The sequence below is a fragment of the Meleagris gallopavo genome, chromosome 24, assembly GCF_000146605.3.
Source record: "Meleagris gallopavo isolate NT-WF06-2002-E0010 breed Aviagen turkey brand Nicholas breeding stock chromosome 24, Turkey_5.1, whole genome shotgun sequence".
Classification (NCBI taxonomy): domain Eukaryota; kingdom Metazoa; phylum Chordata; class Aves; order Galliformes; family Phasianidae; genus Meleagris; species Meleagris gallopavo.
In genome coordinates, this window is record NC_015034.2 from 15,828 (window position 1) to 30,768 (window position 14,941).

The window sequence follows — 14,941 nt, forward strand, 5'->3', positions numbered from 1 at the left end:
TGTCCTCCCCCCCTCCGCGGTTTTGCAGGTGTGACCCCCACTCCTCGTGCGGCCCTCGGAGCCGCCCCGGCCTGGAGAAGAATTGGGGCGCTGGGCCTTCGGCAGAGCATCGCCCCCAGAGCCTTCTCAGCTGACTGCTGAGAGATGAAGAAGTTCTTCGACTCGCGCCGGGAACAGGGCGGCTCTGGGCCCGGATCGGGCACCAGCGGCGGCGGCGGAGGCAGCGGAGGGCCCGGCAGCGGTTACATCGGCAGAGTGTTCGGCATCGGCCGCCGCCAGGTGACGGTGGACGAGGTGCTGGCGGAAGGTGAGAGCCTGCAGAACTCCATCCTCCCCCGTTGGCAGGGCTGGCAGGCTTTGGCCTTGTCCCGTGCTCCCCTCCATCCCTGCTCCCATCACATCTCCTTGTCCTTGGCGGTGGTATCCGCAGCTGGTGACATTCCTGCTTTTCCCAAGTGTGGCTTCGGTTTAGGTCTTGTTTTTTAAGTACTTTAGGAACTGCTGGGCTGTCAGGAGTTTCCTACCTTTCCCTTTACTCATCTTTTTACTTGGAGGAGGAAGTACTGTAAATGAAGTCTGCAGTGGTCTTTCCTTGAACTTCATTCAGCCCCAAGTCCTTTGGAATTTACGTAGGAGTAAATTTCCTGTGCAAATTTGTCAGACATAAAGGTTGGGTAGAGCTGGCTGCAGTTTGGTGTGGGGGACTGCCGTTTGCATGTGTTTTTAGGGGGGAAATGGAGATCCCAACTGTATTTTCTTCAAAATAAGACAGTGACAGAGCTGAGAATGAGCAGTAGGGGTAATAAAACTCTGGATGTGCAGTCCTTGCAGTGCAGCAAGCTGCTGCTGGTGGTTTTGTTTGTTTGTAATGGATGCTGCAGATTTTACTGTCGTTTTAGATTCTATTTGTATAGGCCATAGGGGACCTTATTAATGTCTTTGGCTGCCAATCTTAGCGTTGACCTTCAGAAAGATGTTGATGGTCTTAGACCTGCTCAGCATCCTTTGCAGTTTCAGTCCAAACTCGTGTTTTGTTTTGATCTTGTAACTGTGGAAGTGAGGTGGCTTCTCGATGGGAACTGAGTGGGAGGACCTGCGTTGGCTTTTACAGAAAGAGCCCTAAAATGGAAAAAGAACTCTGTGTATGTGCTGTAGGCGTACAGGTTTGTGAAAGTCACCTCAGTGTAGAAGAAAATAGATCTGTGACCATCTTTTGGGTAGGCTCTGGTGTGTGCTGAACTGAGAGGAGCACCAAGCCCAACTTTTAAACTACCATGGTTTCTTTTCCTGACTTGAAATTTGCAATATGAATTTACCTTGGCTGATACTTCCAAGGCCACTTTGGCCCTGGAAACTTTGGTGCTAGATGGGTTAAATCTGAGACACTGTCATAATGTTGGTGGTTGTGGTGTTGTGGTTTTTCTTGTTTTTCTTTTTTAATGCAGATTGGCCTCATCCTGCTTAGGTGGGGAAGCAGAGGCTTTTTTTGCTGATGAATAATCTGTTGGCAGGTTCTGCCTGGGTGCTGGCAGCACTGGGAAGTGAGACTGCCTGTCCCTGGGCTCTGTGCTGCTTGGCGTGTCTGACCCACACCCTCCAAAGGCGTAGGGTGATAGCAGAGATTGTGTGGGCGAAGACAACTGTGGAGACATCCTGAAGGAACTGCTGCTTGTGAGGGATTTCCCTATGACTCCTGGGTCCTTGCCTGGCCTCTGGGGCTGCAAGATCTGCTTGTACAGGTCAAGCAAAGTGTAGCAGGCCTGGAAAATAGGTGCTGTATTCTCCTTTCTTGACCATGCTCTAAGGCAAAGCACTTTTTATTTTTTATTTCAGCAGCCCCCTAAAGAAAATGTGCTGAGCAGTTATTTTCTACGCAGCGTGGCTATTGAAAGGTAGGTCATCTTAGGAGACAACATAGGTCATAAGTGCTGCAGCTTTGCGTACCTCTGGCCTTTTGGATAGCTGTCTGTGCTCCCTGAGTGCTTGTAAAATACGTTTTTTCACTGACTCAGCTGGGGAGCTGAGCCCTGGACTACCGAGGTCTGAATTCTCGGCTGAAGAACTATTTTGTGCATACAGTGAATTTTGGTGGTTCAGCAATATTGAAAAGGCAACTTGTGAAGTCGTGGTTATTGCTGCTAAAAGAAATTTCCCCTGGGAAACACTTCTGAGGATGAGGAGGAAATATCTTTTTTGGGAAGAACATCTCCCATCCCCATTGCTTTAGAAAGGAGAGGAGGGGCCCATGTTTTGGTGCAGCAGCGAAGCACAGAGAGTAAACAAGATGTAAAAGCAGCTTAAAAGAAGGAGTCTTTGAAATGATGGATGATGTAGGGGAGAGTAAGTCACAAGCCTGAGGAACTGGTTGAACTAGAACTTTTGGCATTAAAGTGTTGGGGTTTATCACTGTCAAAGATATGACTGGTCATGTTAATTGTGCTGAACAATTGTGTTGAAGAGTAGTGCTCCTGGGTCAGGCTGGGGGTCCTTAATGCGGCACTGTGTCATGCCAGATGGCAGACATCTGCATGTGTTCTTAGTCTTTTGGCACAGGTTCCCCAAAATATCCAGTGCAGTTAGGGGCACCTTCACCCCCTCTCTGAATCCTGGCTTTCTTGGGTAATGAGGAACGAGTCAAGGACCTTCCTTCTGGAAGGAATCAGATGGGGATAATACAGATTGAGCAGTTGTTTGTCTGTGGTAGTATAATGCAGTTGAATTGTCAGTTTTTTGTTTCCCAGTTTCTTTATATTGTGTTTCAGGAGGTGATTCTTGGTTGAGTCTTTGTATTCACTTCCCTCTAATCCACATAAAAGCATGAATAGTATCTTGAAAGATTTCTCTCAAAGTCTTCCAGAAGACTAATAACTGGGAGCTCAGTGCTGCTGGCCTTGGAGCTCTGCAAGGGCACGCAGCATCACTGGGGCTCCGAGAGGGCTGAAGGGGTTGTTAACTGTTATCAGTGTGATTCGTTTCACCCAGCTGTGAGGTGAATGCCCAGAAGGCACCTGAATGTGGGAGTGAGGAGGGAGTAAAATAAATTTGTTAGATGTGTTATTACGCAGGTTTTAAGGAAGTGGCAAAGGCTTCATCATTGCCTTCTTTATCAGATCTGTAGTTCTCAGTGCTCATGAAGAGCTTGTTGAGTGTGTGAATGCACAAATTATGTCTGATGGGGAAGGTGACCCCCTGAGCTGTCTGTATGCGTGCTTGGGCTGATTACAGAGGACTTGTGCTGGTTGCTGCCTGCCTTACCCTCAGTGCTCCCTTTCCCTGGACTTACTGTGATACGCAGCATCACATTGTGAAGTCATCATCCTCCTTTTACAATAACTTTGACTTTCAATGAACTCCATCTGAGATAAGTCCTGCAGATTTACATGATCCTCCACCAATTCCAGAATGGCTGGGTTGAAAGTGTCACTTGTGTTGTTTATTTTGTCAGTTATTGCCTTCTGCTTTCTGTCAGGGGCCAACTAGCAGTCAGCTGATCATTAACACTTGGATTAGGAGTTAACTATTTCTCCTCTTGGAATGGGACATGCAGTTTTTCTTTTTATACTTTTGCCCTTGCTCTTTTTTGTGTACCACGTGAAGCAATGCTGAGCTCTGCACTGGTGGATGGGGTACCGGCTCCTCTGTCTTCTAGTAGTCTGTGGTTTTTTGAGTGTACAAGCCAGGCAAACTGATGAAGAATCCCAAGTTACTGAGTAAATGTTGAGGTATCCCAGGTACTCCCACAGTGTTTTTGTTGTGCTGTAGGCCTTTCCTCTTATTGCTTTGGAGCTGCCAGCAGTTGAAGAGAGCAGGTGCTGGGTTATAAATGTGCTGAAGACAAGTTGGAATCTACTGTGGGGTTAGCAATTGCTGCCTTCCATGCTCCAACACCTTGCCAACTTCAGGATTTGCTGCTGCTCTGGAAAATGACAAATGATTTGGTTTGTACTAAGCAAGTTTTTACTCATGTTTCCCATGTGGAAGGAGATGGGAAGTTTCTGAGCAGAAACATGCTGTGAGCAAGCTGAACTTACAGAGCAGTTCTTGTCTGATAACAAGAGGTGACTGAGCAGATAACCTTCCCAGGAAAGTATGCCTTAATTCTTGGATGTGGATAAGCGTGAGATATCCTTGTGAGAATAAAAAGTGAAATCAGATCCCATTGCTGTGCTTCTTTGAGAATAGGAACAACGCTGACAACTATTTACAAGCAGGAGGAAAAGACTCTGAAAGGCTTAAGTGAAACACTGCTATAAGGCAGTGGCAGAACCCATGCTGACATTAGGAGCCCAGGCTATGTGTCACAGGACTGAAGACTTTTTTTGAACAAATTTTTTTGGTTTAATTCATGATTTTGCAAAAACAAATGATGTGGCATTGATGTATGACTTCAAATATAACTAAAAAATAGAAAACTCAGCTGCTGATTTTTTTTTAAAGCAGAGACTGTGTGCATACGCATCTACCTTGTTCTGAGCTGGAAGCTGATGCTGTGAGAAGGACAGGTGGATCTGATCTTGGTTTGTTCATGATCAGGAACATGCTGCTTTTACTTCCTGTTCAGTGTTTGTAGGGTTGTAATAGAGACGAGACCCCCAAATCTGCCCATGTGCTATTAAAAAGGCAATCTGGCATGCTGTTACAGAGGGTGTAATAGTGAAATGTGTGGTTTGGGGAGGCTATGTAAATGCACAGCTGTTAGTCAGACCCTGACCTTTCAGCTTGTCTCCTTCTGTATGATAAATGGTGCTTTCAAGGTTGATATGTGCTTTTGCTGCACTGCTCAAATGATGGCAGTGAAATAATTCCAAAGCTTGTCCGTTGAAGTGCAGAGTGCTCCGTGAGAGGGATGATGTGGTGTGGTTCATGCAGGCCTTCCCTGGATGCCAGCTGTTGTTCAACTCAGTGTCACAGTAAGTGTGATGATATATACTTATTGTCACAAAGACCTGACCCGGTGTTGCTGCTTTGGGGGTACAACGTGGATTGATAGGAAATCCCTGCCTTCTGGTTGCAGTGTGTTTGTGTGCAGGTATTTCTGGCTGCTGTTGCCCCTTGGGCTGTGATCTACCGACTCTTCATGACCTTTGTCGAGAAGCATCTGATACCAGAGCATACATAATTCATTGTATCTTTCACATGGCCAACTTCTTAAACGGGAAATAACCTTTTAAGTTAGGAGAAGGTTCACGGTAGGGGAGTGAGAAAATGCATCACAGTGTCCTGTTGGGTGGACAGTGTGGGTTAGGAGTAAAGGAGGGATAGTGTGGCAAAGAGAAAGGGAAGAGATTTTACGAGCTTGGGTCAGGCTTGGTTGCCCTGGTATGTTCTGCTGGAAGTTGGCGCCACTCTTTTGGCCTTTACCTGTTGCTTTTAGTGTGGGAGATGTTCTTGCAGGTGGATAACAAATAAATGAGTTCACCTTTCTGTTTCTCTACCTGATGACCAATTGTAGCTTGAGCTGTTGTGCTGTCTTTCCTCTTCAGAGAAGCAAGGGCTTCATGGAATTTGTGGTGTGGGCACGTTTGTTGTTATCCTTCTTTGCAAAGCAGACAGACTGCTGCTGGAGGGAAAGGTGCAGAAAACAATTTAACAAATGAGAAACTGAACCCCATGAAGACTCATTGACTTGAGAAGGGCTACATAGGCTGTCAGTGAGGAAGCTTTCTATTAAATGCAAATGGAACTCCTTGTCTGTGCTTTAATCACCGTGTTGTTAATATTCATGGCACTGAGGAGCTCTCATCGTGGGCTGGGGCCTGGTGTCACATCCAGCAAACCCAGAACAAAGTCTTCCCGTCCTCCTGGGAGGTGCCTGGCTGCCCTTGCCAGTGCTCAGCATCTGCGTGTAGTACTGAGAAACACTCAGTGCCACACTTCAGGAGTCAGACGTGATAATTAATGCGCGATGTCTTTTGATGATCTACTGTTACTCAGAGATCACTTGAAATGCACAAACTCAACCTTGCTCACAGAGCATTCAACAGAACATGTGGCAGGATTAAACATGTATTGGATTTCTTTAAAATTAAAAATATGCTATTTTTGGAGTGGACAGATGGTGGTTTTGTACCTTTTGCTTTTGTTTTTAAACTTAATGACGTGTGAAGCTCTTGCTTTGTACCTTTTGTAACTGAGTGGGCTAGAAATGTATGCACAATCTATTGTATCTAAGTTGAGTTTCTCAAGCAGTTACATAATTTCATTTTGAGCTGGTGAATTAAATCCCTAATATGATGGGACTTAAGAGTAACAGTCACAAGACTGCAGTTTTGGACCCCTGCAACCCCTTCCTTTGCTGAGCATCTGACACATGAACCTATTCACATCTTCCCTTTCTTGCCAATGTATACGTGGAAAAACTCTTAAGCTCTGTTCTGTGTAGGACTGATTTTTAATTTACTTCTTTTATTCCCTTCTCCTGCTGAATGATTACTGCTGTGTGTTCCTGAGTAGTCTGAGTTCCCTGAGAGCTCCTGGTATGATCGTAGATACCTCTTTCCATTCTCAGCATGTGCTTTGGAGTTGAAAAGTTCATTGCTGTCTTCAGAGTTTGATTAGCATATCCTACAGGAATATTACATAATGCTCAACTGGTGTTTTGGAGTGGTCCATTGATATGGCACTTCTGTGGCTTGAGAGCATTCCTGCAGTCAGACTGGAGACCTGGGGATGCTGAAGCTGGACTTCCCGTGTTTAAGCAGAAGACACTTGTCTAGAGCAAACATGTGTACGCTCTTGTGCACCCCTTCCAGTGTGACACAGGTTGTAAGCTAGAGCATGTGTTAGTTATTCCTTGCCTTCCATGCTGCTTTGCTTAGCAGAGATGTCTGGATGCTACCATAGTAATGAAAATTCCTAAGTGTCTGACTTCTCTGTTGCCATGAGCCCTTTGTTGATCCTTGTGAAATTCCTTATGTACAGTTTGCTGTTACCTTGGCACAAAAGGGCTCCCAGTGTGGCTAGCACTTTCAAACTACTCCAGTTGAACAGCCCTGGCCAGGCTTGCTTTCTTCTTCCTCTCCAGCTCCATATGGTGCTCTGCTCAGCCAGGGCTGCTGTTCTTCTCCCATCCTATTGATGGGATTCTCCACTTCCGACTGCATGTGGTTGCAGCAACCCCTACTGGCTTTGAAGTTCCAGTCACATTCATTCAAAAGTCATACTCTGCAGCATGTTCATGCGATTGCTAATTTCGCTTGGAGGTGAATGAGGTCTCAGATGCCCTTAGCAGTTGCTTGGAATAACAACAGCTGAAATGTGCTTTTTGAGGGCTGACTGATAACAAGTGATTTTTTTTTTTAAGCTATGAGTTATTCGTAACCCATTAATTTTTATTTATTCTAAGTCTTACATTGGAGGTTTACCCCCTAAAATTGTCACAACAGAGAAGAACTGAATCTGCTTTGCCAAGTAATCTACTTCAGGCACTGTGTCTTGCTGTACTGTAATAAAACACTGCTCCACCAGTTTTGAGTTTCCAAGTCTGCCTGTCAGGGAGGAATTAAGTGGACATGCAGGACTGCCTAGCAAACCTACCCACATGAATCTCTAAACATGCTTCTTGTTTTGCAAGCTAATGCAGTTCTGTAGTCTTTAAGAACTGTTTTTCGTGGAATTGTTACTGCAAATATTGTGAACTTTAATACCCCAAATTTGAAGTGCCAAGTATGTGCGCTCACAGTGTTATGGGTGGGTGCATAATGTTGCTGCCCTTGGATTAGAGCTTTGTAATAGGGAATGCAGTTAATGCTCAGGAAGAATCTTGTCATTTGATTATTTCAGTCATGATGGCAGAGATTAATTTATTTTTTAATTCCCTTTCTTTCTCTGCTCCCTTGTGACTTACAGCTTCCCTTTTTGATCTTCCCTGGGGAGTTGGCTGAAGCTGAGGGATCTGGGGGAGAGTGATGGATCTTGAAGGCCTGTTGTGAGACACAGTGCTGGAAAAAAGAAATGGGGAGAAATGAAGTTGAACAGTTTTAAATCAGGACTATCGAAACCCAGAGAAGTGAGGGAGAGGCAGGTCAGCTTTTCCCATGCTGTCAGTGCAGTGAAAATGCTTGTGAGATGTTTTGAGGTTGTTTTCATTTGTGAGTATTACAGCTAATAAATGTTCATCCCCAAAATCTCAAAGAGCCCTAGTGAACAGCTTACGGAAAATAAGGGGATGTAATGACCATGCTTTTCTTCTGCACTGGGTGACTCTTCTGGTTGTGTTGTGTTGCACAGTGCATTGTAGGCACTCCTGGCCACGACTGCCATGCTGACATTAATGATATTCTATGTATTTCTATGATATTCTGTGTATATAGAAAGCATGCAGGCAAGGGTGGAGCCTGTAAATCTAAATCTGGCTTGTCGTGGCCTAGTTATTGCAGCACTGACACTAAGTGAAGGCCCTGTAATGGTGCTGTAGTATTGGATAATTGCATTAATATTCTCAGCTATGGTAAGTGTGTGTAGGACTGAGTCCGTGCTTTACTCTTGATGAGAATCTGGCCCATCAGCTCACTGAGTTTAAGTCTTTGTTTTACCTTGGGAGAAGTCCTAAGTTAAATATGTTAGATGCTCTATTAAGGGTTGTCTGGTTGTATTTAAATACCAGAGCTGAAGTAATGCTACAGCTGGAGCTGTGAGAGCTGCTGTTTTCCTGAGTTGGCGGTGAGTATTGTCTAATGAACGTGTGACACTGGAGATATTGGTGCAGCTTTTTTTTTTCCTCCCTTCACCTGTCCTTGACTCAGTTGTGCAGTGGTTAAGGTTTGCACCCTGTACAAAGCTCCACCTTATGAAGCCAATAGAATGTGCAGACCGTGTTGCTCATTTATGGAGACCAAATTCATTCGAGCTACAATGTGAAGTGTATGGAGTTTTTTTTAGTTTTTTTTTTAAATGCTTATCAGTGATGGAAGACGGTGAAGCCTGATGCCTGAACCTTGAGACCTGGAGCTCCAGGGCTGCATGCGCTGTTCCCATCTCTGCCACTGACTGCCCCTGGGAAACACATGGATGAATGTCACTTTAAGATCTGCGCTGCTCAAAACTGATGTTAATATCAGTATGAACCAGGTGAACTCAAGCTGCATTGCTTTCCCAACACTGCTTTCCTCTGAGTAGAAGCAAAGCTTGAAGGCCTGGAGGAAAAGGGTTATGCGCAGTCTTTTGCTCTGCAAGGAGAGAAGGGAGATTGGTGTTTCTGTGGGCTGAGTTAACTTAGAGCTGTCCTGACTTTTTACAGTTTGCATCTCTGTTAAAATCTTCAAGCATGGTCACTATTAAATTCCCAGCCTTTTTGCAAGTATACCTACTTAGCTAACTTTTTATCTGCTTAAAATCTTGTGTGGGGAGATGTGGGCTCCAGCTTAGTCTTCTGCTGTCTGTTTCTGCTTTAAGTTTCCTGCCTTGAAATACGAGGTGTCCTTTATATTTCACCTAGGTTGCTATTTTCTCTGCAGTTCTAAAGCTCTGACTTGTTCCTCCAGCCACTTAAATGGTTGGAACTTGGATGAAATTTGGCTATGACCATTCTTACTAACAGGGATGGAGCTATTGCAGTTGGAGTTAGCATGGTTTTTTTATCCTTTGCCCTCCAGATAACACTTCATTGCATAGACCGTTTAATTGGCAGTTGGTTCAAGATCTGATGTGATAACTTTTCCAGAGCAATTCTGTTGTCAGGCTTGAGCCTTATAAAGTGTTGTTCAGGGCCAACGGAAGCAGCTTAAAGTGACAAATTAATCTACAGCTTAAAAGTTCAGTAAATCCATGACATTCTACTCTTCAATAATAATAACTGTTATTTTGTGATATTTAATTTCTTGTGTGGATGAATATCCTAAGATAAGACATTAAGAGCTGTATCTTTCCTTTTGGAAATGAGCGTGGGGACCTGCACAGTGTCAATTCTGTGCACGAGAGGAACTACATTACTTTGTTTTCCATCCTTTATTCACTTCCTAGTTGTTAGACATGCACAGACTGTGGGATTCTAGATCTTTGTGTTTCAGAGGCCTTGAGATTGAGTAGTGTGCTTGCAGAGACCAGTGGTTTGTATTCCCAGTGCACAGAAATCTTAATGGCTCATTCCAAATGCTGTTCCAATAGCCTGAAGGAACTAGGAGATGCTGGATGGGCCTTTAAATGGAAGTTGTCCCTTAAACTTGGCACTGTTATGCTTTAGCCCAAGTCAGATGACTTTAAAAAGGAAAAACAAAGTGTGAAGCTTGTTATTTTCTTTGAGGTAGAAAATCTATATTGAAAGTAAACCTGTTTAGTTTAGCATTATCTGCTTTTCTCAGCTGGGTTCTGTGGAATAAGGGGTTTTACTTTGTTTTTCTTCAAAACTGGACTCTGATGTTTAAAACACAGCCACATGATTGCTGCTTGGAGCTGAAGGAGCCTGGATGTCATTGGATCAGATGTCTTCTGGCCTTCCTGGTTGCATGGAGATTGCTGCTTGTTCTGCTGTCTGTGCAGCATGTCCTGTGTTACCACCCAGTTCTCATTGCCACCTTAAGAAAACCAAGTCACACACAGATGTGAATTTTGCTCTGTTTGGTTTCAGCTGATGGCTGAGCACATCCTGTCACTGCCCTTTGCAAGCAGACAGTTGACACAGAGAATGTTAATTTTGTAGCCTGGATTGTGGGACTAACACCAATTATTTATTCCCTCCGCTCTTGAGACATGAAGCAAACCTGTGACTCTAGGATAGACTGTGTGTTTTCTGTGCATGTACCTTGAGGATGAAGTACCCAGGCATCCTGGAGAACAGACTGGCAATGGATTGTTGCTCTCTGTGGCACGTCAGGTATGAAGCTGAGGTTGAAACCAAGTCAGTGATGAGACTTCCCATTGGGAAGATAACTGCAGCCCAAGAGCATGTGGGGAATGTTAAAAACAGATTAGCTGGACGTTGTCAGTCCTGCCTCTGAGCAAGATGCTGGGGCAGATGCAATCTTATGCCCAAGTGTGATGTGGAGGCTTAGAACTGTGCTCTTTCATTGTGTTGCTTGGCAGTGTCCTATTGCAATTTGGAGAGGGTGAAATGAAGTTGGTGATAGTCTACCATGTCCATTAATCTTGTCCTCAACCTTCCTGCATTTGACTTATTTAGTTCTCACTGGTGCAAGAATAAAATCTTCCCTTTCCTAATCCTTTTTTTTTTTAATAGAGCTGTGAAACCTCTAGAAGGAAAATTGAGGGATTCAGGTGTCTGTTTTTTGGTTACTGCTTAGGTGGAGATGACCATAGGAAAGGAAGAGTATCCTTGGGGCTGTGCTGCTGATTCTGCTTTGCTGTGATACCAGGGAAGACTGAAGTGTCCATTGCCTGCCGAGTTCATGGTAGCAAACTAAATCCTCCTGCCTCCTGAAAAAGCAGAGGCATAGAAAATGCTCTCTGAATGGATCGGTAATTAATCCTTCACCTGAAAGGAAGGACTGAAGAAAGCTTGGGAGTAACAGATCTAATGTTCACTTTCAAGTCTGGATTCTTGGCTACAGTCAGGGCCCTTTATGCCATGTGGTAGTACTAGGAAACCTCTGCAGACATTTCTTCCTTTTGATGATTCATTGTGCCTTACACAGAGTGTACTGTGAGCAGTTCCAGAATGAAGGTTATAAACCCCCTGGTGTTATTCTGTCATATCCAAATGACTGAAGCTCTGTGTGTGGGGAGGTTGTTTTGTCTCATAGCTGGTGTTACAGGACAACACAAATGTTTTTATACCGACCCATGTGTTTTTTACTCAGGTTCTAAATTTTTTTTGCCTTTTTGTTCATCCTTGGACTGTGATTTAAAGAACAGAAGACATCTTTGCTCCTGTTTCTGATGCTCTGAGGAAAGTGGGAGCAGAGAGAACATTCCAGGTTGAACTCAGTAAATCAGGGGTTGTCGTCTTGCCTTTGCCCAGTGATAGAACTGTGATCGTGAGCATTTACAGCCCTGCCACAAAGCCTATCTAATTACTGTGGCTTCTTAATTAAAACTTGAACCACTTTAAAGGAAAAAAACAACATAATGACCCCATGAGGACTTGTTTTTGGCATCTCTGTATCTCTAAGGGCATTGGAGATGGTTGATAAAGCAGAAGGACAGTGTGCAGTGGATCCTGACTGTTCCAATTCCTTGTTCTATATCAAGGGCAGAACACATTACAATATTGATCCACGTTTGTGGGAGGACTGGGTAATATGAAGGGATAATGTTGTAAAAAGAAACTTATTTTAGGATGAAATATCCTTCCCTATCCTTCCCTGGAAGCAAAGAGCTTGAAAATGATAGAGTGATTACATTGTAAGGGCAATAGTGGCATTTGAGATTGTCTATGTTTCAGCAGGTATGCTGCATTAACATACCTTCCTTCTTAGGCATTGAGGGAGTGGAATAAAAGATAGCAGAAGGATATTAATGCAGCTTAATACTGACAAAAATAGCACTATAATCCTAATGCCTCTCACAGTTGAGTAGTGGAACTACAATTAGAATAAAATCCTGTATGACAACAAACCAGCAAATAACACAAGATCATCATGCGAGACTTGGTGAGCAAGGGGGTGCTTTCCTTGACCACATTACTGCAGTGTTCTGTTCCTTCTGTAGGTGCTGCCTCTGGTGATAGCCACACTTAAGGTGTTGGATACAGCTGACACTCTTTGAAAGTTTCCCTTGAGATCTCTGCAGCTCAGCAACCTTAGTGTGGACTGTGGAGAGCATCCCAAAGGAACTTCCTCCGGTCGTACAGCTGAATCACTTGTCCATCTTCATCTGTGGTTTATGGGTGGGGAGGACCGAGTTGAGTTATTGCTTCACCTTTGGAAACGAGCACTGAGAGTTGTAGGAGAGCCATGCTGGTACGTCAGAGTGCTTTTCCCTGATGTGCTTGCAGAGCCTGATGCTAACTTTGGCTGAACTCGGCTGTTGTTTAAACAGTTACAGATGTTTGGACAAAATTAAGCAATCCAGCAATCCTGTGTTGTTTTTTTTTTCCCTTGGCCTTTTCATGTATAGTGAAGGGTGATTCCTATGTAGAGATTTGCTGAAGCCATCTTTGTCCATGGAAAAAATGCCCCTGATGTCCAGTGATAGGTGATGTGCTGTGTGTTGGCTGGTTGTGGCTGCAGCTGTGGAAAATGGAACTGTTTTAGTAATGCTTAGGGAATGGTGAGGCTGGAAACACCCTGAGCAAAGGGACTTGGTATGGTTTTCCTGTAATTGGATCACAGCATCCTGACTTAAGGGGAGGGGGGGCAGGGAACATGAGCCTTCCCCCGTTGTACTTAGGAAAGTCGGTGCTAAGGAAGTTGCTCTGGCCTGCTAGATAAGGTGAGATATGACATAATTCTTTGTGGGCAGGAGTTAGTAAGTATTTGGATTGTGCAGAGGAGTGGGGTTTGTGCCTGGTTCAGCAAGCACTTAAAATGATGTACCTGCAAGCGTAACTGGGGTTTCAAGTGCCTTGCTGGCAGTCCCTGGAGGCTGTCTTCCTGGGGAAGTTGTAGGGGACTTCTGAAAAGCATTTGGTTGTCCTTTTGTCTTGTATGCTAAAGCACTGTCTGCATGCAGAGCTTTGAGGTGAATGAGACACAGCTAAAACACAGAAAGCTGGAAACAATTTGATGGAAAACCACATGTATTTTTCCTGCTCAGAAAAGAATTTCACCCCTGAAAATTGAAGTTTTCAGTGGCATCCAGTACGTCTGTCAGGAGCTGTGGTAATTCTAGATATCATTAATTTGTTGATAGAAGGGCAGTGGAGAAAACTCAAACTGAAGCAGTGTGTGGTTTTGGGTTGGGTTTTTTTTTTTTAATGATCTGGTAGTTGACTTTTTCAAGCCCAAGGATTTGCTTCTACTTAACTGGAAAGAGGGGGTGACTTCTCTTCAAACCTCACTGCTTTGGGGCTACGTGGTCCAAGGCAGCTGGACGATGTCTGCAGGGGGAAGATGGATCTGTGCCCTGGAGATGCTTGGTAGCCAATACTGCAGAGCTCAAACATGCGGCTGGGAGATCATCCTGCTGCATGTAATGTCTTCGGGAGGTTCACTCAGCATGGATTTTAAAAAGAAGTGTTCTGAAAATTGTATTTGGATGAAGCTATTGTCTCCTGGTGGTGGATCAGCACAGCAGAGTAACATGGCAAATGCACTGTCGCATTAATTTTGCAGCTTGCAACAAAGTAATATCCTGTGCCTTTTTTCAGCTGGACATTGCTGGCTGCTGATGACTTTCTGCTTGCGGGAGAATTCCAGGCTTTAGTCACTTAAATGCACCAGTGCTTTCTTCTTACCTCTCTAAGAGAGGGATCCCATACAGCCTCGTGCAGCTGGTGTTACCTAGGTTAGAAGTGTCTACAAGGAGCTGTGCATCCTGCTGAAATTACAGAAGGGCTGAAAATACAACTGCCAGTGCTGGAAACCGGCCAGTACACTGACACAAGCTGCACGGAAACATGCTCTGTATAGCCAAGAGATCACTGGAACTTCACATTTTTTCCAGCCTATCCTAAAACCAGTTTGCTGGAAACAAAGGCTATGCCTGCCAAGATGTGAGGATGTTCCCAGTATCTACATTGCTTTGCCTCCATGTTTTGGCCCACCTTCTTTGGCCATGTGTGCACAGCTCTCTGACTTAACTTGGGGCAGCTGAAGCTGTTGGCCTGACCTTGGCTGCTGTGGAGTTGCTTTATTCCTGATGTGTCTCTGGGTTGTGGTAGGGCTGCCATATTGCATTAGAGGCTGGCAATTTCTGCCCATTGTTGTGGTTGCTGAGAGTAGAAGTAAACAGTCCTCTCGCAATGCGTATTTGGTGCTTCATAATCATTGCCTGTCCATTTGCCTGGCATCTATTTCCTTTTAACTCCGTCCAGATTTAGCAAGATTGGGGGTTGGACTAGAATAGCCAGGAGGAAGCTGGCTGTGATCAGAGGCCCTGGGAGCTG

The 14,941-nt window shown here is 44.5% G+C and overlaps 1 protein-coding gene across 1 annotated transcript in view; it reads left to right on the top strand.

The window, feature by feature from the left end:
* Window positions 1–9: 9 nt before the first annotated feature.
* LOC100539421 (AP2-associated protein kinase 1) overlaps window positions 10–14,941 on the top strand; it is a 53,239-nt gene continuing 38,307 nt past the window's right edge. The window contains 1 exon segment of the mRNA XM_010723047.3: window positions 10–307. Within this exon segment, the coding sequence (XP_010721349.1) occupies window positions 145–307 (163 nt within the window). The 5' untranslated portion in view covers window positions 10–144.